General features: G+C 50.9%; 8 protein-coding genes across 8 annotated transcripts; 3 read left to right on the forward strand and 5 right to left on the reverse strand.

Annotated features, from left to right (window-relative positions):
* Positions 1-491: 491 nt before the first annotated feature.
* Positions 492-2,393, forward strand: BDR25DRAFT_279237 (high affinity nicotinic acid plasma membrane permease-like protein; the record flags this gene model as incomplete). The annotated part of the gene is made up of 6 exons (XM_033687740.1): positions 492-663; positions 712-737; positions 786-1,071; positions 1,129-1,630; positions 1,683-1,772; positions 1,821-2,393. The coding sequence occupies exons 1-6, from the start codon at positions 524-526 to the stop codon at positions 2,391-2,393; spliced, it is 1,617 nt and encodes a 538-aa protein (XP_033552083.1). The 5' UTR covers positions 492-523.
* Positions 2,394-3,234: 841 nt separating this feature from the next.
* BDR25DRAFT_101088 (Pkinase-domain-containing protein) lies at positions 3,235-6,418 on the forward strand. Its single transcript, XM_033683441.1, has 3 exons — positions 3,235-3,723; positions 3,771-4,606; positions 4,761-6,418. Exons 1-3 carry the CDS (start codon positions 3,359-3,361, stop codon positions 6,302-6,304), a joined length of 2,745 nt encoding a protein of 914 aa, XP_033552084.1. The 5' UTR covers positions 3,235-3,358; the 3' UTR covers positions 6,305-6,418.
* A 1,571-nt stretch (positions 6,419-7,989) lies between these two features.
* On the reverse strand, positions 7,990-8,762 carry BDR25DRAFT_164703 (ankyrin; the record flags this gene model as incomplete). The annotated part of the gene is made up of 2 exons (XM_033684083.1): positions 7,990-8,222; positions 8,618-8,762. Coding segments are annotated over 2 exons (378 nt in total), but the record flags the coding sequence as incomplete, so codon positions are not given.
* An 854-nt stretch (positions 8,763-9,616) lies between these two features.
* Positions 9,617-10,870, reverse strand: BDR25DRAFT_101097 (uncharacterized protein). The gene is made up of 3 exons (XM_033683442.1): positions 9,862-10,870; positions 9,702-9,811; positions 9,617-9,651 (listed from the first exon to the last, which is right to left on the reverse strand). Exon 1 carries the CDS (start codon positions 10,625-10,627, stop codon positions 10,016-10,018), a length of 612 nt encoding a protein of 203 aa, XP_033552086.1. The 5' UTR covers positions 10,628-10,870; the 3' UTR covers positions 9,617-9,651; positions 9,702-9,811; positions 9,862-10,015.
* A 1,381-nt stretch (positions 10,871-12,251) lies between these two features.
* BDR25DRAFT_322550 (mitochondrial precursor protein) lies at positions 12,252-14,495 on the reverse strand (the record flags this gene model as incomplete). Its single annotated transcript, XM_033692042.1, has 5 exons — positions 12,252-12,326; positions 12,468-12,637; positions 12,744-13,217; positions 13,267-14,038; positions 14,097-14,495. 5 exons carry the CDS (start codon positions 14,493-14,495, stop codon positions 12,252-12,254), a joined length of 1,890 nt encoding a protein of 629 aa, XP_033552087.1.
* Positions 14,496-15,126: 631 nt separating this feature from the next.
* BDR25DRAFT_340083 (uncharacterized protein) lies at positions 15,127-16,379 on the forward strand (the record flags this gene model as incomplete). The annotated part of the gene is made up of 2 exons (XM_033693463.1): positions 15,127-15,455; positions 15,684-16,379. The coding sequence occupies exons 1-2, from the start codon at positions 15,180-15,182 to the stop codon at positions 16,377-16,379; spliced, it is 972 nt and encodes a 323-aa protein (XP_033552088.1). The 5' UTR covers positions 15,127-15,179.
* Positions 16,380-19,285: 2,906 nt separating this feature from the next.
* BDR25DRAFT_212778 (uncharacterized protein) lies at positions 19,286-20,083 on the reverse strand (the record flags this gene model as incomplete). The annotated part of the gene is made up of 1 exon (XM_033684730.1): positions 19,286-20,083. The coding sequence occupies one exon, from the start codon at positions 20,081-20,083 to the stop codon at positions 19,286-19,288; it is 798 nt and encodes a 265-aa protein (XP_033552089.1).
* Positions 20,084-22,662: 2,579 nt separating this feature from the next.
* Positions 22,663-23,434, reverse strand: BDR25DRAFT_214008 (uncharacterized protein; the record flags this gene model as incomplete). The annotated part of the gene is made up of 2 exons (XM_033684772.1): positions 22,663-23,123; positions 23,173-23,434. 2 exons carry the CDS (start codon positions 23,432-23,434, stop codon positions 22,663-22,665), a joined length of 723 nt encoding a protein of 240 aa, XP_033552090.1.
* Positions 23,435-23,733: the final 299 nt, after the last annotated feature.

Genomic DNA, 23,733 nt, shown 5'->3' on the forward strand with positions numbered 1-23,733 from the left:
GCAGCGAGTCGACCGAATAATAGTATTCTGCAGCATATCTACAGCAGTGCAGATTAAGAGAAAGAAGTTGTTTCCCAGAATGGGGTGTCAATTGAAAGCTGCTCAAGAAGATTGAGCTCGAACGATGATGTCCACCGATTAACGCTAACCATTTCAAGTTAGCCCTTCTATAATCAGATCTCCTAGTCCCTTCGTGACACCAAACTTCCTTATCGGACATGTTGCTTGATGGCTCTGCTAAGCCGAACACGAGAACAAACTCATGTGAGAACAGTGTGACAATATCACCCGCTTTACTCGCCTCTCGCGGGTTGAAAGTCAAGCCGCAGCATCATCTCTCAATCCGATCTTAGTGCACCCCACCAAGGCAAATTTCTTCCTCAACGAATAGCATGCGATCGTTCGGAGCGCTGTCCGGCATCGGCTATTACTATGAGAGAGGATATGAGCCGTCAGTAATCCCAAGATCAATGGACGCGCTTTTTTCTTTTCTTGCTCATTGTCCCATTGTTTACTTACGACCATGGCATCTGTTGGAATAGAGTCGATTGATAAAGATATTAGCCAAATCCCAGAAAACACTCCTAAGAAAGGAGAGCTCCACCACGATGTTGAAGTCGGGCCAGAGATGATTGATCTTGATCGAATTGAGAGGGTGTACAAGTGAGTCCAAATCCCAATCCAGCGTTTTGATTGCTAATCGTCTTCGAGGAAGCTAGACCGACGTATACTACCAGGTGGTTATCAACCCCAAGCAGTATACGTGCCCCGCTTACACTTTATAGCATTCTGGGTCCTGTACTTCCTCTGCTCAGCGATTCGGTCAAATGTTGGGCTTGCCCAGACGATGAATTCCAAACAGCATCATGACCTTGCCTCTGAGCTTAACCTAACCCCGAAGCAAGTGTCAACTGGACTAGCGCTCTTCTATGTCTGCTATGTCTTGTTTGACCTACCCTCCAACCTGATTATGTCCAAGTTGAGCCCGCACGTATGGATGAGTAGAATCGTAACCGGAGTCGGCATCATCGGAACATGTCTAACTGCTATGAAGGCGGCCTGGAGCTTCTAGTACGTTAAACGCCTCCTAAAGGGTTGAACAGCTGCTTATCTTGTCCGATAATATAGTTTACTACGGCTGCTGCTTGGTATCGTAATTGCGGGTATGTGGCCAGGCATGTCATATTATCTCACACTTTTCTATCCGCCCTCTCGTACTGGTAAGCGGATTGGCCGCTACTTTACTGCAGCGCAGGTTTCCGCAGCGGTCGTGGGTCTAGTTTCCGCCGGGTTCCAGGAGATGGATGGCTTAGGGGGGTTGGTAGGATTCCAGTGGATGTTTTTGCTGTACGGCTTGGTTGGAACCATTGTCGGTATATCCTTGTTATGGTGGCTTCCGGATCGTCCGTTGCCTCCAGGCGAAGTCCGCGATCGAGAGAGCTGGCGAAGATTCATACCTCAAAGTAAACCGGCTTTGACAGGCGAGGATGCGCGAATCCACTACGACGACTTGACGCGGGTATACCATCGCCGAACCTGGAACATGAGAGATCTCTGGCATGTGGTGATCGATTGGCGTTTGTGGCCATTGGTCATGATGTATTTTGGTGTGGTGGGTGTGGGCATTGGGGTAAGTTTAATCCCATTGATTGGGGAGCGACAGCTGTATAACTTAAAGTTAGACCCAAAGCTACGGCACAGTCATCATCCGGGGTATTAACCCAGACCTTACAGGCATCCAGCTTAGCCTGCTCTTTGCTCCGATTTGGGTGGTGAGTAACTCCGAAACCCAACCTTGCTACCTGCTCTAATCTTATCAGATGGATCTCATTGCTATTCTCATCGTCACTCCCCTTTCTGACCGGTTTCATCACCACCGCGCTCTATTCTTCAGTACTGCCGTCATGATCCAGATCACTGGCCTGCTCGTCACAACCTTTGCGGGGAACGAGTCCAGCTCGTGGTCGCGCTATGGAGGCCTCTTGATGGTGGGCTTCGGGCTGGGACCGACAGTCCCCATCTGCATGACCTGGACCAACGAGATATTCCAGCCGCGCCATGGTGAAGTTGGTGTGGCTGCCGCAAGTGCGCTTGTTTCCGGATTAGGAAACTTAGGCAGCATTCTGACCACCTACGCATTATACACAGGTTGGCCGGCAGATGCCGTCGGACCTCACAAGTTTCGAAAGAGTAACCTAGTCATGATCGGTATCCTGTGTGGCAGCATTCTAAGTGCTGGCGTAATGGTGGTATTATTGAAGGTGTTTGGCAACTCTAGAGCAAAGCAGATTAGCAGCGCCAGCTCGACTAGTGTCGGCGAGGCTGTCTACGTCGATGGTGCGGCTCGGCGAGAGGTGCAGCAGAGAGGGTTGGGACGGATGTTCAGTTTTTAGGTGGCTGGCGGCTTGGGACCCTAGCAGCAGGCGGAACAAGCTCCGGGCCAACGATTTGAATGGAGTTCACCGATCAGGAACATGTAATTTGGAGATGGGGCTTGTCAAATGGGATGTGTGCGGTCACGAGGGCCCATCGCGTGGATGCAGGACTCTAAAATATGCGAGTCAGCATCCTGGAGCGGACCCAGAACTGGTGAACTGCTGGAGAGCTGCAGGGTATGGAGAGCTCAGAGAACGTTCTTCTTAGTACGGTGCAAGTTTGCACGCTTTCCAAGTCTCGTTCAAACTGGTGGTGTTGAAGTGGTGTGGACTCGGGCGGGCGCACAGACCCAGTTCTCGAGGCGTTCACAGCGCCACGCTATTCCCGATACGGCGAGGGCTTTCACAGGCCATTCACTCCGTCACTCAGCCAGCACATTCGCTCGCTTTTCTACCCCCTCGTCCGCGACAGCCTGCAGACCATCTCCGCGCTCTTGATCTAGCCTCTCTTCTTTTTGGTAACGGTGATCTAAGCAATCGATTCAACTTGTCCATTTCGTCCATGGCAGCGTTCACGGGGTGTCCGTGAGCGGAGGGGCGGCGTGTTACTCCGAAGTCTCAACGGTCCACAGTTCGTTGACGGCTCGCTGGAACACGGTTGAGAGACTTAGTTCTGCCTGGCAGCAACGCACCATCTACGACATCTCGAAGTGAGTTTGTCTCCGCTGAGTCACCGAGAACGTTTGCGTCGCTCGCCTACGCTGCTTCGTTTTGCAATCGCATCACATGCGAAAGACCCCTCACCCATTCGTCGGCCAGCCCCAGCCTCAACGTCAAGCACTGACATCACGAACAGTTTCCATACCATTGCGATCTCGTATCTTTTCCTCCGCTTATTTCATACACCACCTCCCGCATACCCCCTCCACCTGTCTTAATCTCGTTCCACATACCCGCCCTTGCCGCCGTCCCCCACTTTCACCATGTCGGCGACAATAGACCAAGAAGACCTGGAGGAGCTCTCCATCTCCATCACGCCTAACCCCAGGCGGAGCTCTGCAAGACCGCCAGACTTTCCTTCTCAAAACCCCCCCGCCACTGCTGCGCAGGAAGGCAAAACTGGCCGCGACACCAAAACTACCCAGCACCTCAAGCAATACACAGTAGTAAAGACGCTGGGCGAGGGATCCTTTGGCAAGGTAAAGCTAGGCATGCACCAGGTTAGCGGGCAAAAGGTAGCTTTGAAGATCATCAATCGCAAGAAGCTCGTCACAAGAGACATGGCGGGCAGGATAGAGCGTGAGATTCAGTATCTCCAGCTGCTGCGGCACCCTCACATCATCAAACTGTACGTGCTCTCACAAGTGGTGCTGTCAGTATGGCTAATTCTCCCAGGTACACTGTGATCACGACTGCAACAGAGATCATCATGGTCTTGGAATATGCAGGCGGTGAGCTTTTTGATTACATTGTCACCAATGGGAAATTAAAAGAGGAAAATGCTCGCAAGTTCTTCCAGCAGATTGTCTGTGCCGTTGAGTACTGCCATCGCCATAAGATTGTTCATCGAGATCTGAAGCCTGAGAACCTGCTGCTGGATGACCACTTCAACGTCAAGATTGCCGACTTCGGCTTGAGCAACATCATGACCGACGGCAACTTCCTCAAGACGAGTTGCGGCAGCCCCAACTATGCCGCTCCTGAAGTCATCTCTGGCAAGCTATATGCTGGACCGGAGGTTGACGTCTGGAGCTGTGGCGTTATCCTCTACGTGCTATTGGTGGGCCGGCTCCCTTTCGACGATGAATATATTCCCACGCTCTTCAAGAAGATTGCGGCCGGGAACTACAGCATTCCAAGCTACCTATCCCCTGGCGCAGTCTCTCTGATCAAGAAGATGTTAATGGTGAATCCAGTGCACCGGATCACAGTGGCCGAGATCCGCCAAGATCCCTGGTTCACCAAGGATCTCCCTTCATACCTCGAGTCGCCACGTGAGGAGTTCGTCGACACGGGCGTGGACCCAAACAAAGCGATCGATCCACGGAGTCTAGCGCCGTCGCAACCCGCAGCTGTAGTGCAAAAACTCCACGAGACGGTTGTCGGCAAACTTGGTAAAACAATGGGTTACGCGAAGCATGATGTTCAAGAGGCATTGGCACGAGATGAGCCAAGCGCAATTAAGGACGCTTATTTAATCGTCCGGGAAAACCAAATTATGAAGGAGAATCGTAAGTCATCTGCCACTAGTCTATATACATTCTTTACTCTAGTGCACCTTTGCCCCGCGTCTTCTGACCATGGGTGTGGTACAAGATACTACCTCATTACTCTCCCGATATCGAAGTACATTGAATGGTTTATCCGGCTAACGTTAGAATGCAGCACTTCTGACGCAAGAAAAGACGCTCCAACCTTTCTTAGCTCAGTCTCCCCCCACGCATGAGAACTTCATGAGCTCGTCGATACCTCAGACCATGGCCATGGGCAGCCGCCCGCAAGTTTTTCCTCCTCCTACAGACTCCGAGCGCACACGCCAGGGATCAACATCGAGCAGCCAGATCACGAACATTCGTAGTCCCATCAGCACTGTCGGGGTTCTTCCCAGCAGTCTTCCAGAGTACCATCGAGCTTACATGAAAGGCCATCCGAAGCCTCTTACGTCGCCTTCACAAGAGCACGAGCCCATGGCACCAATACCAGAGCAGACGAACGAACAGAAAGCCCAAAATGCCCGTCGATTAAAGCCTCACGCGCGAAACACAGGTTCAAGTAGGGACTCGCAGCGGCCAGAGCCGATGACAGCCCTACCAACCAAACGGCCTCGGCCAACCAAATGGCAATTTGGTATCCGCTCTAGGAACCAACCGGCAGAAGCAATGTTAGCCATCTTCAAGGCTTTGAAGGCTATGGGTGCAGATTGGGAAGTGCCGAAGATTCGTAGAGCAGGAGGGAGAAGTGGATCTCGCAGTGGCAGCAGTTCCCGAGAATCAAGCCGCTCTAGATCAAGATCCCGGACCCGCTCTCGCGGCTCTTCCATCTCCTCTCACTCCTCGCGAGACGAGTACCGAACCTCTGCCCGCAACTCGGACCGCTCAATTTCCCCCTCTCGCCGCGAACCGCTCTCCGTCCGCAACCCCAGCGGAGACGCCAACTCCAGCCGCTCAAGAGGCCGCCAGCGGAAACATTACAACCAGCAAAACGACTGGGGCTACTCCATCCCTTCAGACCCGTGGGTCATCAACGCTCGGTTTCGTAAAGACGGTATGTTCCCGCCCGGTGTCGTGCATCCGTCCTCCGCACACTCCTCCCGTATCGACCTCACGCACGATCCTGCTAGCCTAAGGAGACGCAGTTCGACGAATACAAGTCACTCGAGTCTCAACCACATTGAAGGCTTGACAACACAACCTGAAGGCACAGGCGCGGGGGCAGGGGGAAGAACTAGCTCGGCGGCCGGCTCCCATGCAAGCGATTGGCCGCAACCAGATGAAGCGGTGCATATCTACATGAGCATCCAGTTATACAGCATCGAGCGTGATTTCTTCGTCGTAGATTTCAAGTGCGCGGGTTATGAACGTCTTGTTAATAATATCGTGAGAGAAATCAAAGCTACGAATACCACTACCGCGCCGTCTACGGCGAATACTTCGATCTCGAACTTCGCGCTATCGGGTTCACATCATCAAGATGGCTGGGACGATGAGCAGGGTGTGTGGAGGAGACTCGGGGATGGCGAGCCCATTCCAGAGGATTTAGCGAGAGAGGTAAGGGATGGCGGAGGTGGGAAGGCTGGTGTTGGACAGATGTTGAGGGAGAGACATGAGGAGGTGGGTGCGGGGAGAAGTCAGGGTGAGAAGAGAGCGACGAGTCCGTTTCCTTTTTTGGATGTAGCGAGTAGCTTGATTTTGCAGTTGAGCGGGGAGTAGATGTAATATAATTTGTGGAAGTTGGGGTGTGCGGGAGCGGGGTGGTAGTAGTTGTAGAGACAGAGGTGAGACGGAGGAGGTGGAAGTGGTTCTGGGCTTGGAGGTGGATTTGCCGGATCGATGGCATACTTTCTGGTTGGCTGGCGCTCACGATGATCATGAAAATTATGTAGCCTTTTTCCTTCCCTCCTGGGAATTTCTTTTTTTTTTCCACTTTTGGTAATTTCATGCTTGCTCTCGGAAGCTGTCAGGTTAATATCACATCGAAGGAACGTATATCTTCCGTCATTCATCTCATTTGCCTAGAGGTCGGGGCTGAAGGCAAGATTCCTGTGCCTTCAATGGGCTATCTTGATGAGATCTCGGAGTCTAGTTTGCTTGATATAATGCGATAGGGTCAGATGTGTGCTGTGTGTGGAGGTATGGGAACCTCTGTCCCTACGAGGCGGGAACCCTAGTGACAAAATCACCTCAACTTTGCGCGCAACTACTTTTACAGCAACAGGAAGCAAACATTGCAATTAGTAGGTGGCTTTATTGCCTAATTTTCGTCCACGTCGAACCTCATTTTAATACTGGAGATTTCTGTCGTCGCTGTTGTAAGATATGATGTAAATATCGTACTCAGAAGTTTGGAGCATTATTTATCACTTATCTGCAAAGTATTGCAAGGATTTTCACCCTGCGTCGCCATTCACGCTCCTCTTTGTGCGTCGTCGTGGATTGGTTCATAGACTAGGGGTTTAAAACAAGTTTAAGTTTATCAACTCCAGATCATAGTTGTGCTAACAATTTGTCTGCAGCGCACCATTTCAGTAGCCTGCCGCAATCTCGACGGGCTATGCTTACAAGTTGGTTAGAGTAGCTCTGAGCGAATCTACTCTGAAATGCTCTATTCATGCGCTTCAGACCTAACGTGTCACTTGCGCCAAGGACTGATATTAGGGCTCTGAACGAACTAGTTCTCTTATCTGCTAAGGCTGGAATATTGTGTTGACTGGCAAAATAGAGCAAACTCATTACAATCTGATGCCTTGGCTTGATGTTTAATCCCCTTTCATTTATTCATGTACAACCCTTCTTATGCAAAACATATGCTTACCTATACTAGTTTCTTTGGCGCATTTCTCGAGAAACTACGCCATGTCTAAATAACCTTAGTTGAAACTTCTTCTTGTACTTTCCACTCAGCGTGTGAACCTCAGCACCACTATCAGCTAAGAACTGCACGACGTCTAAGTAGCCGTTATAGAAAGCCTCCTGCGGTGCGCCGCCGTACTCTCCACCCTGTGCGTTAAGGTCGGCGCCCTTCTTGACCAAGAACGGCACAGTGTCTAAGTAACCCGAAAATGAAGCCGCCTGCAGTGCGTTGCCGTAGAAGCCACCCTTAGCGTTAACGTTAGCGCCATTCTCAACTAGGAACCGCACGGCGTCGAGGCGACCCATAAATGAAGCATTAACGTCGGCGCCCTTCTCAACTAGGAACTTCACAACGTCTAAGTGACCCTCTAGTGAAACTGCCTGCAGTGCGTTGCCGTACTCTCCACCCGGCGCGTTGATGTTGGCGCCTTCTCAGCTAAGAACCGCACGATGTCTAAGTAACCCCAACATGAAGCCGCTCGCAGTGCGTTGACGTCGGCGCCGTTCCTAGTTAGGAACTGCACGGTGTCTAAGTGACCACTCCATGAAGCCGCCTGTAGTGCGTTGCCGCATATTCCGCCTTGCGCGTTGACGTTAGCCCCCTTCTCGGCTATGAACTGCACGATGTCTAAATGACCCCAGTATGAAGCCGCTTGCCGTGCGTTGCCGTGGTACCCACCCTGCGCGTTGACATCGGCACCCTTTTCAATTAGGAATTGCATGATGTCTAAGCGACCCGCTGATGAAGCCGCCTGTAATGCGTTGCCGCAAATTCCGCCTTGCGCGTTGACGTTAGCCCCCTTCTCAGCTATGAACTGCACGATGTCTAAATGAACCTAGGCTGAAGCCGCTTGCAGTGCGTTGCCGTTGTATCTACCCTGCGCGTTGACATCGGCACCCTTCTCGGTTAGGAATTGCACGATGTCTAAGTGACTCGCTGATAAAGCCGCCTGTAGCACGTTGCCATACTCTCCACCCTGTGCGTTTACGTCAGCGCCCTTCCCAGATAAGTACCGCACGATGTCAAAGTAACCCTTGAGTGAAGCCCCCTGCAGTGCGCTGCCGTAGTGACCACTCAGCACATTAACATCAGCGCCCTTCTCAACTAGTAACTGCACAGTGTTAACTGGTCCTTAGCTGAAGCCACCTCCAGTGTGCTTCCGTACTCTCTACACTGCGCGTTGGGGTCGGAGCCCTTCTTGACTAGGAATCGCACGATGTCTAAGTGGCCATTCCATGAAGCTGCCTGCAGGGCGCTGCCATACTCTCCACCTTGTGCGTTGGCGTTGGCGCCCTTCTCAGCTAGGAACTGCACGATGTCTAAGTGACCTTCGAATGAAGCCACCTGTAGTGCATAGCTGTAAAAGCCACCCTGCATGTTGATGTCGGCATTAGTCTCCAAGATTAATCGTCTTACGACATCAGCCAGTCCGGTCCGGCTCGCGTAGTATAGTGGGGAAGGAATCGATGATAAAGTATGTCCGAAGTCCACTCCTCCACATTCACTGTCAAGGTCGTAAGGGTGAATCCATGTTAGGTAGGCTTCCCCACTTGCGTTTAGTAATTTGTGAATGAAGACGGTCGTCTCTGCACCCAGTTCTGTATTTGCTTTCACATGATTCACTCATTGCTGCGCTGAACACTCTGCTAGCGCATATTCGTCTAGATTTTCTAGGGTCAAGGCACCGGGCCTATCGAACTGTAGCAAGTACTGGAGGCAGCACTTAGCGATTGATTGATGGCACTGTATAGAGTCCATAGCGTACAAACTCACTTTGCTTTTGTAAACGCGCTCTGAAACCAGATATTCTTTTACGGAATAATGAGCCAAAAGAACTACGGGTCTCTCGGGGCCATCGTAAGACCAGTGGTCTGGTTTGTCTGGAGTGGTGACAGTTACCAAGCTAGAGCATATAGTGAGGACCTCTAAAGGATCTTCAAGAATCTCATCGCAGTCAAAAGCTGGGCAGCGCTCTGCATCAATAGCAGGAATTTCGGCAACTTCAGCTAGCAGTAGAGGTCTTGATGAAAAAGTAAGCCATCGCAAGATAAGAATCGCATATTCAATGTCGCTTTCTTTAATCGCACCTAGAATTCGGTTATATGTCTCATCCAAATTCAGTGGGAGATCCACGAGAGTTTGAAGGAGCTGCTTTCAGTTACGACATTCCCCGAGAATGTCCAATTGACGGGCAGCCCATCGGAACCTAGTTCCGTAAGCTTGCCATGCCGCAGTGACTATGGTAGGAATGTATACATTCCGTGAGCTCCTTTAATTAACGAAGTTTCGATCCGCTGCCGGATTGTGGCATCAGAATGCCATTTCTGAAGGCTTTCATTGTCAGAGAGTCGCTGACATACGTAGGACTGTATGTCATGGTCAACAGCACTACTCTGAATACAGAGAACGTTTTTACCATCTAGAATGCGTCCGAGGGTTCTTTCAATATCACCCTCTCTACGGCTTGTAAGAAGAAGATGGAACCCTTCCAGTTCCCATGTAGACATCTCTTTCACGATTCTCATGAGTTCCTTCCGGTTAGCGCATTCATCCAAGGCATCAATGACGACTTATGTTTGGGGGAACTCTTCGATCAATTGCTTTAGAGCTTTGAGAAGCGTATTTAGAGATGGCTGTCGCTTTCCATTGTCATAAGATGCGAAGAGTGCACTGAGACCAGTGGATATTTTGATGCACTGCTGCAACAACTGAAAGATTAACGATCGGACCATTAACTCGGGATCCTGTTTTTGTCGGTCGTTGAAGTAGAAATAAAAATAAGCGACTGCTTTCCCTGGCTTATCCGCGCTATGTTGAAGTAGATTCTCAAGCAAGGTTGAGCTGAGGACAGTCTTTCCGCAGCCTGGGATACCGTGCAGCCAGATGAAGGAAGCTTCAATTTCCCACTTTCTGTACAGATCGCTCTCAAGGAGCCATAGTCCGGTATCAGCCTGGCTTAGATGGAGGGCCTTCTGAAAGTTGACTGATGGATCCGGCGTAGATAGCCATTGTCGTACCCTGATAAGCTTAGTGTCTGGAGTAATCGTTAACAGTGACATCTCGATTCTGTTGAATGTCGTATCCGTGAGGGGCTGCAACATTGAAGACGATGCAGCAAAATAGAAAGTTAGCATTGTGATGTATCCGCGGAGGATTTTCGTCAAAGTTCTCGATCTTTCCATCCTTTAACACACTGTCCATCGATTTAAGGGTCTTCTTAGCCCACCCGTCGCTCTGTCGCGGCAACGTTTTCACTAGTAGGGAATCTATGTCTTAAATCGATCCCCCGCAGCCCTGGATTGCTGGTAGAAGTGCGGCTGCGCACTCGTTCCGAAATTGGCGGCTGTCGATTGCTTCCTTGATTTGTTGAAGGGTGCGGACCAGCGCAGGTAGCTCAGCTTTTATGTGGCGCAGCGACTTTAGAATTTCACTCGTACCAGAAACTCATTGAGGCGGCCGAGCACCTTAGAGGTAAATTCCACGAGCTGAATGATACTGGAGACGATGCTGACCACAACGAGCCCTTCAGCCATTGCGGGTATGATGCCAGGTTGGTTGCTGGGCTAGAATCAAGGTGAAGGCTAATCCTCCACTCAGCGAAATCTCAGACACGGTTATTCCTCCACGATAAATATTCGGGGCACACTTATCTTGCTCGATAATACTTCCACCCTTGTTAGGATTTCATGGACAAGGCACTGCTGCCTGAATCGTTCGATTGCGGCTTGGCTGGGGTTCAGGATATGACTATAACGTAGCTAGCGTCGAAAATGTCAGCCTGTCTTAAAACTACCCAGTTAATGAGCCAATCAACGAGCCCGCACAAAAACTCGCGCTGGAAGCGACACCGGACGACAATGCTTGTAATACTTTGCAGAAAGGGATTAGTAATGCCTTGGTCCTAGACGTGTGATTCTTATATAGATAGCTAGCAGCAAGGCTGATTTCTAACCTATATAAAGTATCAAGCTCGCGCTTTGTGCAGACGAGAATTAGGTATTTGATCCTCTCAGCAACTGTAATTTGAGTTGACTTGGTGGATATAGAGCATTCTGACTGCTAGCTTCCTGTTCCAGTAGTTGTGAAAGTCATTGCGTGCAAAGTATGTGGGGTGGTTCATTTTTACAAACCCAGTGCTGTCTGTCCGGGATCACATGCATTTCGTATCCCAGTCATTCCCCACCTCTCACACAATCTAGTATATATTTCACATATAGGGAACAACACTACGAGTCTGAACGAGCGGATGAAAGTTGAGAGAATTCCATTTATGCACTACTCCGTCCAGTCCTCCGTCCAACCAGCCAACCTCCTTTCACCGTCCTCCATCCGTCTTGAATATTCCCAACATCGCAAATCCTTTTGCCCATCCAGCGTCCAGCTTACTGCCATGTCCATTACACACGACTACGCCCACCCACTACCCATCCTTCTATGATATACACATACATAACCTGTCACGGACTACTCCAAAACCTCCATCTCCCTTAGGCCCCTCAGCTCATCACCACCTCCCCGCCCCAAACCAACCGAATCCCGCAACTCAACAACCACCCTAGCAAAAAAAGTCGTCCAAGAACGAGAAGTAGAAAAGAAGTTTTTAGGCACGCACGGATGATGTACATACAAACATGAGGGAAGAGAGTGCCAGGAGTAGGGGGTGTACTTACAGACATGAGCCTCAAAGAAGGCAGAGTCGAACCAAGCAACACAAAGACGGCAGATTTTTCTATGATCGCAGTAAGGACCAACGTGGAGATCGTAATAGGGGGAGAGGGGATGGGGGGCTAGGGGTTGGGACAGATTTTACCGCATCCCAGCGCCAAAGCCCGCACCCATCGCTCCCAATCTCGATGCGAGTTTTGGGTATTTTTCTTGCACCTACAAGGCACAGCATTAGCATTAACTCAATATTCACTCAAATGCTATACTACCTCCACAACTACTACTATGGGAGGAGAAGGGGCCGGGGGAGATACGGGAAAGAGGTGCTGAGCCTGATTAGGGAGGGGGTTAGTATACCTCTAATTGCGTCCTCGTAGCTTCAGCATAAGAAAGCGCATTAACAATCTCACCCTCCGTTCTCGACAGCTCGGCCGCACGTTCAAAGTACTTGAGCGCTTCTGTAACCTTGCCTTGTTGGAGGAGGAGTTGGGCCATTGTGGCGACGGCAATATCGCATTCGGGGTCAACTGTATCACACACATCTATGTTAGCATCATCATCACCAGCCAATCAAACAATCAGGTGAAAGGGCGCTATGCGGAATGGGGGAAATTTGGGTGGGAGGGGACATACTAATCAGTGCCTTCTGACACAACTTCTCCGCCTCCCCGAAATCATTCTTCCACTGGAAAAGAGCCAACGCCTTATTAATCAATGGCAACACATTCATCCCCATCGGTTTCGCACTCTTCTCCATATCCACCGCCGTATCGAACTTCTCAATCGCTTCCTGGTACTTCTGCTGATCCAACAGCAACTCCCCGTAATAATTATACACATCGGGGACTTTGTCGAAGTTCTTCATACAGCGGCGGAACGTCGCCATTGAGGATGCAATGGAGCCCATCTTGTATTGTGTGACTCCAAGCTGGATGTGCGAGAATATAAAGTCTTTGTCAAGGTCGATAGATTTTTGGTAGTCTTTGGCGGCTTCTCCGAATTCGGCCTTGATGAAGTGGAGTTGGGCCCGGTGGTAGTAGATGTCGGGGTCATCTTTGTTGGAGGAGAGGGCGGATGCAAAGTCGGCTTCTGCGGCATCGGGGTTGGCTGGGAAAAATAATCAGCATTTACTAGAGGAATGTGGGATGGTGCTTACCGAGTTCCAGATGCATGCTGGCGCGCTTGATGAAGCTCTGGGTTAGCGACGGGTCGAGCTCTATACTCTTGTCCATGTCCTTGAGAGCGTCGTCGCTGTCTCCCTGGAGGTATTTGAAGGTTCCGCGCAGGTTGTACGCGAAGGCCTCATGCTCTCCGAGGTCGCCTAGTTCCAGGGCCTTGTCAAAAGCCACCGCAGCTTCCGTGTAGCCCTCAGCCGTCTTGGTGTTCATCGCATACAAGCCTTTCCTTAACTGGCCCTTCCCGCTCTCCTCGTCTAGCTCCGCATCGTCGTCGAGACCGTAGGGTGGAGGTTTCGGTCGGAAACTCTGGAGATAGTTTGTGACAAAGGTCGGGCTCGGCAGCTTCTTCTCCTTCGACGCTAAGATGGCCTTGCCTTTTGCCTCGGCAACCTTTTTCAGTAGGCGCTCGACGCTCTGTGCACTGTTCTCATTCCGGAACCCGTCAATGATGCAGCTCGCTGTGTAGTCCAGAAGCGCCTCGCTATTGCGCTCCACCTGTTCGTATGCATTTGCCCGTCGGTTCAGCGCCTTGACGTATTCATTGTCTAGATTAATAGCTGCAGTCGTATCCTCAATGACCTTGTCCCAATTCGACATGGCATTCCAGCAGGCCGCCCGATTCGAGTAGAAGACAGGGTCTTGCCGACAAACAATTGCTTTCCCGTAGAGCTCAATCGCGTGGTTGTAGTCTTTTGATCCGTAGGCCTTGTTCCCGGCTGCCTTCAACTTGGCCGCATATTCTTTCCGCTCCTGAAGAAGTTAGCAACAGTAATAGCCATAGCCTCCACAAGTCCAATGCCAAACATACCTCTTCTGACAGCGTCGACACGGTAGTCTCATCAACTTGAGGCAGCTCGTCTTCTGCCACTGCCGCTGCCACTGAAGCTTTCTTCGGCTCTACTCCTGCCTCCTCCTTCGAAGCTTCCTTTTCAGCCTCCTTCGACCGCTTCTTGCGATCCCGCCGATTCTTCCGCTTGCTCGGTGTAGCGGGCCCCGGTGCCGAAGAATCTTTCCTCGAGTCTGTGAGATAGTACACCACGCCTCCAGCCGTCACCACCAGCGTCAACCCCGCAACCGTATACACCACGCCCCTATGCTCAGCCGCCCAATTCGATATCCGGTCCCAGATCGAGCTTGGCCCAGAGGGGGGAATTTGGACCGGAAACACCCCGGGGCTGTTGGGGACAGGAGCAGGTTCGGCCGACATTGTGGAAATGCGGGAATGGTGTTGAGGGGCGAATGGGAGAATGGGATACGCGGCGATGGGGATAGGAAGGAAAAGAGGGGTCGCGCGCAACGGCAGTGGTGGTGAGGATGAAAGGGGATGATGTGCTTCACCGAGAGCTTAGATGGAAAAGTCGTAAGGACGGTGGTGGTCAAAGCTCAAACCGAGCTTGCTAGCAACGTCATCCATGGATGTTTACCCAAACTCTGAAGAAGAAATAATTGCTGTTTCTACTTTGTATTTCGTGTTCATGTCAAAGCGAATATCGCTACCGCTGGGCCTACCTTACGTGAGCTGAATCTATTTCGTTGGCTCTCCTCTCTATTTCCTCCCGAGTTACGGTGGACAAATTTAACATCACGTGACACAAGTTATTCTTCCCATGACTCTGTCATACCTGTCCTTGCATAGTTCTTCACGATTCTCTGATCCAATTTATCCCCTAAATACTCTTCCTGGTATCCCAATTGTTCTTGTATGCAGCCTCAATCCGTTCAACTGTCAAGCCTTGCTGCGTACCAACCCACCCCCACCCCCACCCTATCCTAGCCCCGCCATATATCCCCCATAAATCCATAGACTCTCTTCTCGCCCTCAAATACCTCAATTAAAACACTAACAACCGCCAAAGTTGACCTCAACCCCAACCCCAATCCCAAATCCGCCATGTCCACCCCCGGCTCCTTCAACCTCTTCACCTCCCTACGCTACGACCCGCTACTCCTAACCTCCCCCGAAAACTCCAGCCCAGCACTAAACTTTATTTCTCCATCCCCATTTTACATGCTTGTGTACCACCGCGATCGTATGCTAGAAGCCGCACAGCATTTTGAGTTCCATGAAGTGGCGAAGCTGCTTGTTGACGGGGTGGCGTTGCATGAGGGATTGCTTGAGAAGGTGAGGCGGTGGGTTGGGGAGGGTGGAAAAGAGGAAGCGTTGAAGGTATGTCTGACGTGTTTATTTGGAGCTAGGATAGAGCGGGGGGAAGTTGGAGAGGAGCTAATTCGAGTGCAAAAGTTACGAGTCCTCTTCAATAAAGGAGGGGATATGTCTCTGGAGATCTCTCCTGTCTCTGCGGTCTCTTTATCAACACTATATCCACCATCTCTGGACCCCCCTAAAATTTTCCCCGCCCCCCATCCCGCAAAATTAAACACAGACACATTCAAGCCCTCTCCTCTAACCGGGGGTGCCCTAACACTCGGACACACAGACACCATCCCATCCCTCCCCTCCCTCCCCTCCCAATCTCCCTCCCAATCCCCCACGCCGTCCCCCAAACACCCGTTAGCCCCAACATGGACGCTCCGCCTAGACACAACCCCCACGCCTATGTCTCCCTTCACACTCCTCAAAACCACCCATCGCACCTTCTACTCCGCCTCCCGCTCACGCGCCTTACCCCACAATGCCGCGGACCCTGCGTTCACAGAAGTCATGCTCTACAACGAATGCCAAGAACTCACCGAAGGCACCACGACGTCCTTGTATGTTTTCCGCGGAGGAAGGTGGATTACGCCGCCAGTAGGCGTGCCTGCTGGAGAGTTCAGCTCGTCTACTTTGAAAGCTGCAGCTTCGGCTTCGGCTAGAGATGAGCATGGAGATGGAGGGGTGGGTAAGAAACAGGAGGACATGGACAGAAGTGATGAAGGCGAGCTTCGAAAACCGTTCGCCGGACGCTGGGGCCATAGCGTTAGGAGCGAGAAAGTGGGGAGTGGAGGACAGAGAGGGACGACGAGGCGGTGGGCGTTGGCGAAGGGGATGTGTATGGAGGAGCCGGTTGGGGTGGATACGGTGACCATTGGGGAGGGCGTGTGGGTTAGTAATGGGGTGAGGGGATTTGGGTTTGGGAAGGTTGTCTCGTGAATTGGGTCTGACCAGAGAAGGGGATGGGGTGTTGATGAGATTTAGATATGCGTGTGATGAATGAAGGAAGCAATTGTGGAATGAGGGAAGGTCTGATTCGGAATACGTCTCCGATAGTTCGTGAGAAGAGAAGTCCCTATCGGTATGTCCCCCAGCAAGCGCACAAAAATACATATTCAGAATAAAAGTAAATTCTTGCAACCTCCAAAACTTCTAAACAGACTCAAAATACGCAAAACAAGATGCAAAACCGTACAAAATAGAAATAAAACAAACTCACCATAACTACCCCCCGACCCCACCCCCCAACAGAAACCTCACACACAGCGTCTACCTAGTCATCTCTAAACACCTACACTTATCTCTATATACTTAACCCGCCTACTCCCCAAACCCACTCCAACACCCGGCCGTATTCGCCGCATCCGCCCCACACATCACCAAATCTCCCTCATGGTCCTTAATATTTCCTTACGTGCCATACGTCCCATATTCCAGCAGCAATTACATTCCCCCCACATGGTTGATGTCGTAGATGTTGTTTTCCTGGGTATCAAGATATTCTTTTGTCAGCTGGATCTCAATGGCCGGGGAATAGGTTTGGTGACTACCTGAGTAGTTGAAGATCTGGTCGGCGCTGAAAAAGCGCTTGCCGGTGCTGAACCTCCTCTTTCCGAGATCTTCATAATCAGGTATATACTCTGACCAGTGGCGAAGCAAGAAGGATAGGTCTATCGAAACACGCTTCTTGCACGCTTCTTGTTCCTTCTTGGATTTTTGAGTTTAAGGTTTGGGGATTTCGTCGTCAACTGGGGCTTCCAGGTGTCGTGGTTGAGCCGCTGCTGGGCGATTTCGGCAGCCGTGCTACAGGCGTTCAGAGAAGCGAATTTGTGGAAGGCAGTTTTTTTGCAGGACATGTATTGCTTGCTCCCGCTACAGGAGACTGTGGTTCGGGAGAAGGAGAGGGTTGCGTCGTAACCGTTAGTGTTGCAGCACTTTTAGGTGACAACTGGTGTTGTTGAAGTTGAGGTTGAGGGTGGGAATGTTGCGGTCTTGAGAACAGTAGGCTGCTTTGCAACGTCGATGAGGTGAGTGCAGAGTTGAGGACGCCGGCTATTATACTGGGTCTCATCCCAGGATTTCTTGAGATCTGCACCGTATTCATAGTCAAACTCCTCACGGTAGGAGGCACTATGGAAAGTCTCTTGCAACTAGTACTCTAAGGCTTGTTCCAGACAGGTTTGCGACCATGTCTTCGTCCTCATCCACCTAATCCGCTCTAGGCAAGATGCGTCCTCTCCATTGTTGAACTATATCTGTGACCTTAACCTCCCACTTGGCCTTCTGAAGCGGTTTATCACACGGTCTAGTCCTATGAATAGCTGAGGCTCAATACCAGCACCAAAGAAGCTGTCTTAACATCTCTGGATATTACCCATCAGCGCAATCTCGAACGTTATATACTCTTGGCATTCGCTAAAGCCGTCTCGAGTCGTCGCCGTCACTCTCTCACTATTTAAAAATCTTCCTAGTGGTCTTATTCACCGTTTGCAATCGCTCAGTCTCGTCCTGGCTCTCCAAGGGCACTTCTCTGGGCTGTGGAATTCGCATCCACGCGAACATTCCTGGCCCTCGGGAACTTGCTTGGAAGTATAATCCTCTCTTTCATGGCTAAGCTAGCCACACCGAGGACAAAAGGGTTGATCCTTGCTGCTCTTGTGAACTTTGTTGTGGTAGTGGTAGTGGTTGCTGCGGTCGTTCTGGGAATTGTTAAAGCCGCCACCACGGACGGCCGCGACTTTCTCGGTTCTTCCCAGTACTCGATGTTCGATTGAAAGGCAAGTAGCTGGGAGGGTATTGCTAGACTACCCTCTTTGCTAAGAAAATGAGCTTTATATCGTACACTACGTCGAAGTGTTGTGTGTGGTTGAATTAGAACGAGTCTAGGGCAACGAATTCTGAATAAATTGACGGCGAAGTGAGTCAGCCGGAATCTGCATGTTAAAGAGAATTTCATTGTCGAGAATTGAAATGACCTTGTCAGAATAGCGACTTCTTTGTTTTGAATCAAGAGTCGAATAATGGTTTTGATGGGTGCCAAAGTGGCTGCTACGAAAACCTTGGTAACAAAAAAGGCAAAAATAACAGCGTGCGAACCTGATAGCAGAAAGAGGCAGGGAAATCAAGCCAGCAGCCATGTTCTTCGCTGCAACTTTCACGTGAGCGATCTGCTGGAGGTCCTGATAGGAGTAGGCCGATGCTATCGCGTAATGAGCTTCCAATTTCCATTCTGCATCTCCTACCGACAGGATCTCGATATTGACGACGCCACGATGAAGCAGACCGGCATCCAGACCGTCTTTCGCTTCATGGACCGGTCAAATCGACAAGACCTGCATGACAGGACGCACTCATGCACGAAACCCGATGGCCAGGGAACATCTAAATATACCGACAGCAGTATTATTAGGCACTACCATCAGCCGGACTGGCCGCATAGTAGGTCATAGGTGAATATTGTGAACATCTTTTCGCGAAAGCCTGGGTCAGGGGTCTGAGTAAGATCCGGAAACGTAAACGGATTGACAGAACCCGAATGCAAAAGCAATATAAATGCACTCACATGACGCTTTGGGCTCGACTTTTTATTCTTACAATAATAAGGTGGTGTCTTCGGGATTTCGTGTGCGGTAAGCACCAGCGGTGAGGATGGAAACGCATTCAGCGTCAAATGCGGCTGTACCGTATCTTCTCACCTGCATTAGGGAATGGCAGCGATGGTTTAGGCCAGAAATTTGCTTCCTTTGATGCTCTCACCAATTCCATCAAGATGTCTGAAAGACAAACTCCACCCTGGTAATTCTATGTTTGGTCAGAAGTGCCGTACAAGGCCCATTCCTATCACCCTAATTAGACACCTGGCCTTCCCTTCCACATGGATTTACCCCCCTCACAACCCAAAGCGGATCATGAGTCTGCATTCCCATCCACTGAATCGCTGCATCGACTCGGCTGCCACCCTGGGCATCCTCCATCGTGCTCAAGTCCACAATCTCAATATCCCTCCAGCCAGAAAACCAAAGATAGTCACCGACCATCTGGAGTCGCTCATCAGGCGATATCCGCAACCACCTACCAATAGCTTTGGTTGGAAAACACCGGTCGCTGATGACGAGATGCACTTTTCCACCTTCTTTCGTAACAGATCGCAGGTGTGCCAGCACTTCTTTCGGTAGCGTGAGATAATCGATTGAGACGACGCATGCGGCTGCGTCGAAAAGCTCGGGAGTCGGCCTGTCGGGAGAGGTAGGAAACTCGGGACTCGTGTTCAAGTCTAATTCGATCCTGCCACCGTTCAAGCAAGGATTCGCATCCATCTCCTTTTTATTCATCCCAATGCCCACCACCTGCAACTCCCCCTTCTGTATCTGCTCTTTTATCTCGGGTGGGAAATGGCTCACCCAGCTTGTGCAGAGATCAAGGACCCTGCCCTTCCGCGGAATATTGCGAAGGTAGTAGCGCTTGAGGCTTTCAATCGCATGATCATCGATATGTGTAACAAGGCGTGGTGCATCATAGAATGCAGGGTCGGGGGATTCGTCTTGGCGCTTGAAGTCCTCGGATGTGTAGGGCCATTGTTGATAACGGGGAATGTATTGTTCTGTCGGCCATGATTCTGCGTCTTGGGGCGAGACCTGCTCCATTTGAGAAACTAGGGATGAGCAGAGAAAGTGAATGGAAGTGTATCCGGCTGTTAGGAGAGAGATCGAGGTGGGGAGGCCACGTCCGAATGCAAACGGCATCATGACTTCATCCTCGACGGAACTACTCGAGAAACTTAGAACGCACAATGCTTCTTGTCTCGCTACTAGCAGCTTGCTAAGGCTCTAGCCATGAAGACGTATCCAGCGCGCTGTTTGCGTATTTTCCTAGTCGTCTTCGATTCATTTGTGATGATGTCAAAACATTTGCTGCCGATCAGAGATGGATCTCACAATGCCAAGCGGTCCGAATCATGCCACAGGCACCATCCGACCATCTAGCCACCCCTCTCGGCGCCGTCCTTCAGTCCATCAATGTCTCTGACCACGAACCGGATTTCTGGTTGAGCGGCTACGGCAACATCGAATCGCAGCCTCGCCAAGCCTATCGATCGAAAATTACGTGCATCCAACGCATTAACAGCCAAGGGTCGTAGCCGCTGGCGGCAACACCCATAGAACTCCACAAATTTTCCTTTGGACGGCCAAAAATGGCATACGATCACGACCCTCTCATTCGATTTCCTCCTCTCCCCCATCTTCATTTCTAACCCTCAACCTTCCAAATTCCCCTCAACCGACCTCTTTTAAAGATGTTGGGATATCCCTCCGAGTTCCCAGACCCCAGCAATTACCCACGCGCCCGGAACTTCGTAAAAAGGCGAATTTGAATCTCATCTCGTGTTCCCCCAGCCCAATATATTTTTCAATCAATCGCACTTCTTTCTGTATCCCTCTATATCTCCATTCCGCATAGTCTGACCGAACTGCCCATCCATGCCCCAAATCACCCTAATACCTGTTCAACCCTACTCTGAACTCCAGGATCCCTGCCCCCAATCTCCCCAAGCCGAATACCCGCCAAGCCAAATACCCGCCGAACCAACCAAACCGCGTACCCCCTGTCACAATTTTTGTCTCCACCCTGACCCTAACCCGAACCAACCGAGTTTCCCACTCGACAAAATCGACAGCTAAGCAATGGATAACGCCCCGCGTCCCAAAACGCCGTTACACAAGGCTCGTCCCGCCTCTGGTAACCAGTCTTGTGTCGAAGAAGCCCTTCGCCCATCGAAGCGCAGCGTAGCGCTTGTGTAAGTCAGACAGGATTCGAAATCTGGTTGAAGGACGTTGGCCTGGGAGCGGGATCTTGTGGCCTGGATAGACGCTTTTGATCCAATAGTTTGTCATGTTCGCTTTCTACTAGCGGTGGAGGGAGGGCTGGGTTACTTCCCGAAAGGTGGACTGGGATGTGCGCTGAGGGGGATCGCATGGCATCTGATTATTCTGGCGAATCTGATGGTATGAGAAAATGTTTAGCCATCTGCGCTGGCCTACAACATCGTAACAAAGCGCGCAACATTCTGTTCGATGTTGACTACGTTGCATTATAATCAGATAAATCTGAAGAATCAGATCGTGGCTCAGCTCCTCAAATCCAGAGTGCGTGTCCCTCAAAACCCTCGCTTCCATCGTCCCTCACACACGCATACACAATCAGATATATCTGCGGAATCAGATCGTAACAGCATCGTCTAGAAACCCACAATGAACGCGTAACCCACGTCCGGATCCTATGGCTGCCGGATCATAAGCCCATGCACTGTGCTGCGCGGCGTCTCGTTTTGCTGATGGGCGTTAAGGAAATCCGTGAGAGAAAAACTTCCACGGAAAGGATCTCGCTAAAAACAGCTACGCCCGTCGTTGTACATTACCGACGGACAAAGAGTGTAACTACTAGAATAGGGCTGACGGGCGGGTGTGCAGATGCAGAGCGTACAGTGTGTGCTCCTTCGGTGTGTGCTCGTTCAATGTGTCTGTGATATTCTGTCTCGCCTCGGTCGGCGTGTCCCACGTCTCCTCCTCATCCGTCTGTCTCGACGGCGCTATCCGAAGGCCCGCAAGTGCGATGCAGATTTCAGACACCCATAAATTTTGAACGTGCATGTGAGCATGTACGAATAGAAGATTAAGAACCGAAATTCTGATTGATTTGGTATCGCAAATTAACTAAGTAGGTAGGTAGGTACGTCTGGAGAGTCTATCTATTTTAGTTTCCCCTAGGGATTGGGATGCTGGATACGGTACTCAGCGAATACCGTCGGTCCGCCCGAATCCTCATTCTGGACTCCCAAACGCCGTACCCAGTAAGCCTCAGTGGGCGGGGAATATGCAGTGAACGCCTTTAAAGAAACACACGGGGACACATCGAAAGTGATAACAAAAAAAGGGAAAGAAAGAAGAGAAGAGAAGAGATTAGGTGCAACCTGCGGCTGCTTTGCCCATCAGGTTAACTTTGTAAATCCCGCGATTCTACACTTCCAAGAGGGGCCAGCCAGTGGGGCTGCCAGCCTCAAACCCGAACGGACTGGTTTGCCGCCTGCCCAATTACGGTGCGACGGCGGGGTATCAGCCGTTGGTGCTCTCGTGATATGTTCGCGAGAAAATGAGTGATGGTCAGATGCTGGTGTACACGTAATTTGGTTGAAACCAGGAAGGCAAGCTCAGCGCTTAGTGCTTGTCTATGATGCGGGACCGAAGACCCAGTATTGAGCAGCATAGGGGACCTCGAAGGTCTTCTTTTGGCCAGTACAGGCTGCTGGGCTCTTGCCTCCGGCAGTCTCCAGTCTGTAGACAGTGTTGACTCCGCCTTGGCTGCCGCCGTTGTCAACGAGTTGGAGCCAAGGGACCGCGCCTTCGCCTTTGGTGCCTGGGCAGGAAGTTGAGGGTGCGTCCATGGTGCCGTTCTTCTTTCCAAACACGAGCGGGAAAGGCGTTGACTGAACTTTGCTCAGAGAGAACGTCGGTATCTTGACTGTGAAGAAGTGGTTGCCAAGGACTTTGCTATATCCTGACATCTGGAGATAACCGTCGAGCAGTTTCGTATTTGATGAGAGTGAAAGCGCAAGTCCGGAGATAGAGGCCAACTTCCATTGGGCCATTGGGTCGTCGTTGAGACGAGTTCCCAAATCGTACAGCGTTGCTGTCAGTCTGTTAGCGCAAATTCATAGAAAATGAGGAGTGAAGCATACCAAGTGCGCCGGTAGTGCCGACTGGGGCCGTGTCATTGTCGCAAGTGTAGTTCTGAGTGCCAATACCGAGTCCGACGAACTTGAGCTGCAGGCCCGTTGGTGGTGGAAGCGTGGTTGCCGGCATCTTGAGCTGGAGTTTTGAGAGAGCCGGGGAACGAGGTTTAGGCTGTCCTCCATAAGGTGATTTCCATGGTGCACCGGTGACGGTGGACGCAAAGATTGAGAGGGCCAAGATGGCGGTGGAGATTGTCGAGGACAACATCTTGAAGTCTTGAGGTGATGAAGGAAGGAATTAGGTTGGGAGGTGGAGCAGATAAGGTTGGTGAAGGAACGACGTAGGGGCTGGCAGTCGTAGGTTCTTATGTCGACGGACACGAGACCTCGTGGATAGGGGTGAACGTGGAATAGTGAGAGAGGAGGAATGAGGAGGAAGAATTTTATTTCGGGTGATAGGGTGTGTATATTTGGAAGGAATGATGGTGGTGACGGAAAGGCACGGGGAGGGGTAGGCGAAAAATAAGGAAGCAGCGCAGGTGAAAGAAGAAGGAGGTTGACGTGTGA

This window comes from Lindgomyces ingoldianus (assembly GCF_010093535.1).
Source record: "Lindgomyces ingoldianus strain ATCC 200398 unplaced genomic scaffold BDR25scaffold_5, whole genome shotgun sequence".
Taxonomy (NCBI): domain Eukaryota; kingdom Fungi; phylum Ascomycota; class Dothideomycetes; order Pleosporales; family Lindgomycetaceae; genus Lindgomyces; species Lindgomyces ingoldianus.

What these genes read in the sequence shown, in the direction of transcription:
- BDR25DRAFT_101088 (XM_033683441.1), top strand. Translation starts at nt 3,359, where the DNA reads ATGTCGGCGACAATAGACCAAGAAGACCTGGAGGAGCTCTCCATCTCC. An exon ending in CACCCTCACATCATCAAACT is followed by an intron (nt 3,724 to 3,770) that starts GTACGTGCTCTC and finishes TAATTCTCCCAG; the next exon opens with GTACACTGTGATCACGACTG. An exon ending in CCAAATTATGAAGGAGAATC is followed by an intron (nt 4,607 to 4,760) that starts GTAAGTCATCTG and finishes GTTAGAATGCAG; the next exon opens with CACTTCTGACGCAAGAAAAG.
- BDR25DRAFT_101097 (XM_033683442.1), bottom strand. Translation starts at nt 10,627, where the DNA reads ATGGAAAGATCGAGAACTTTGACGAAAATCCTCCGCGGATACATCACA.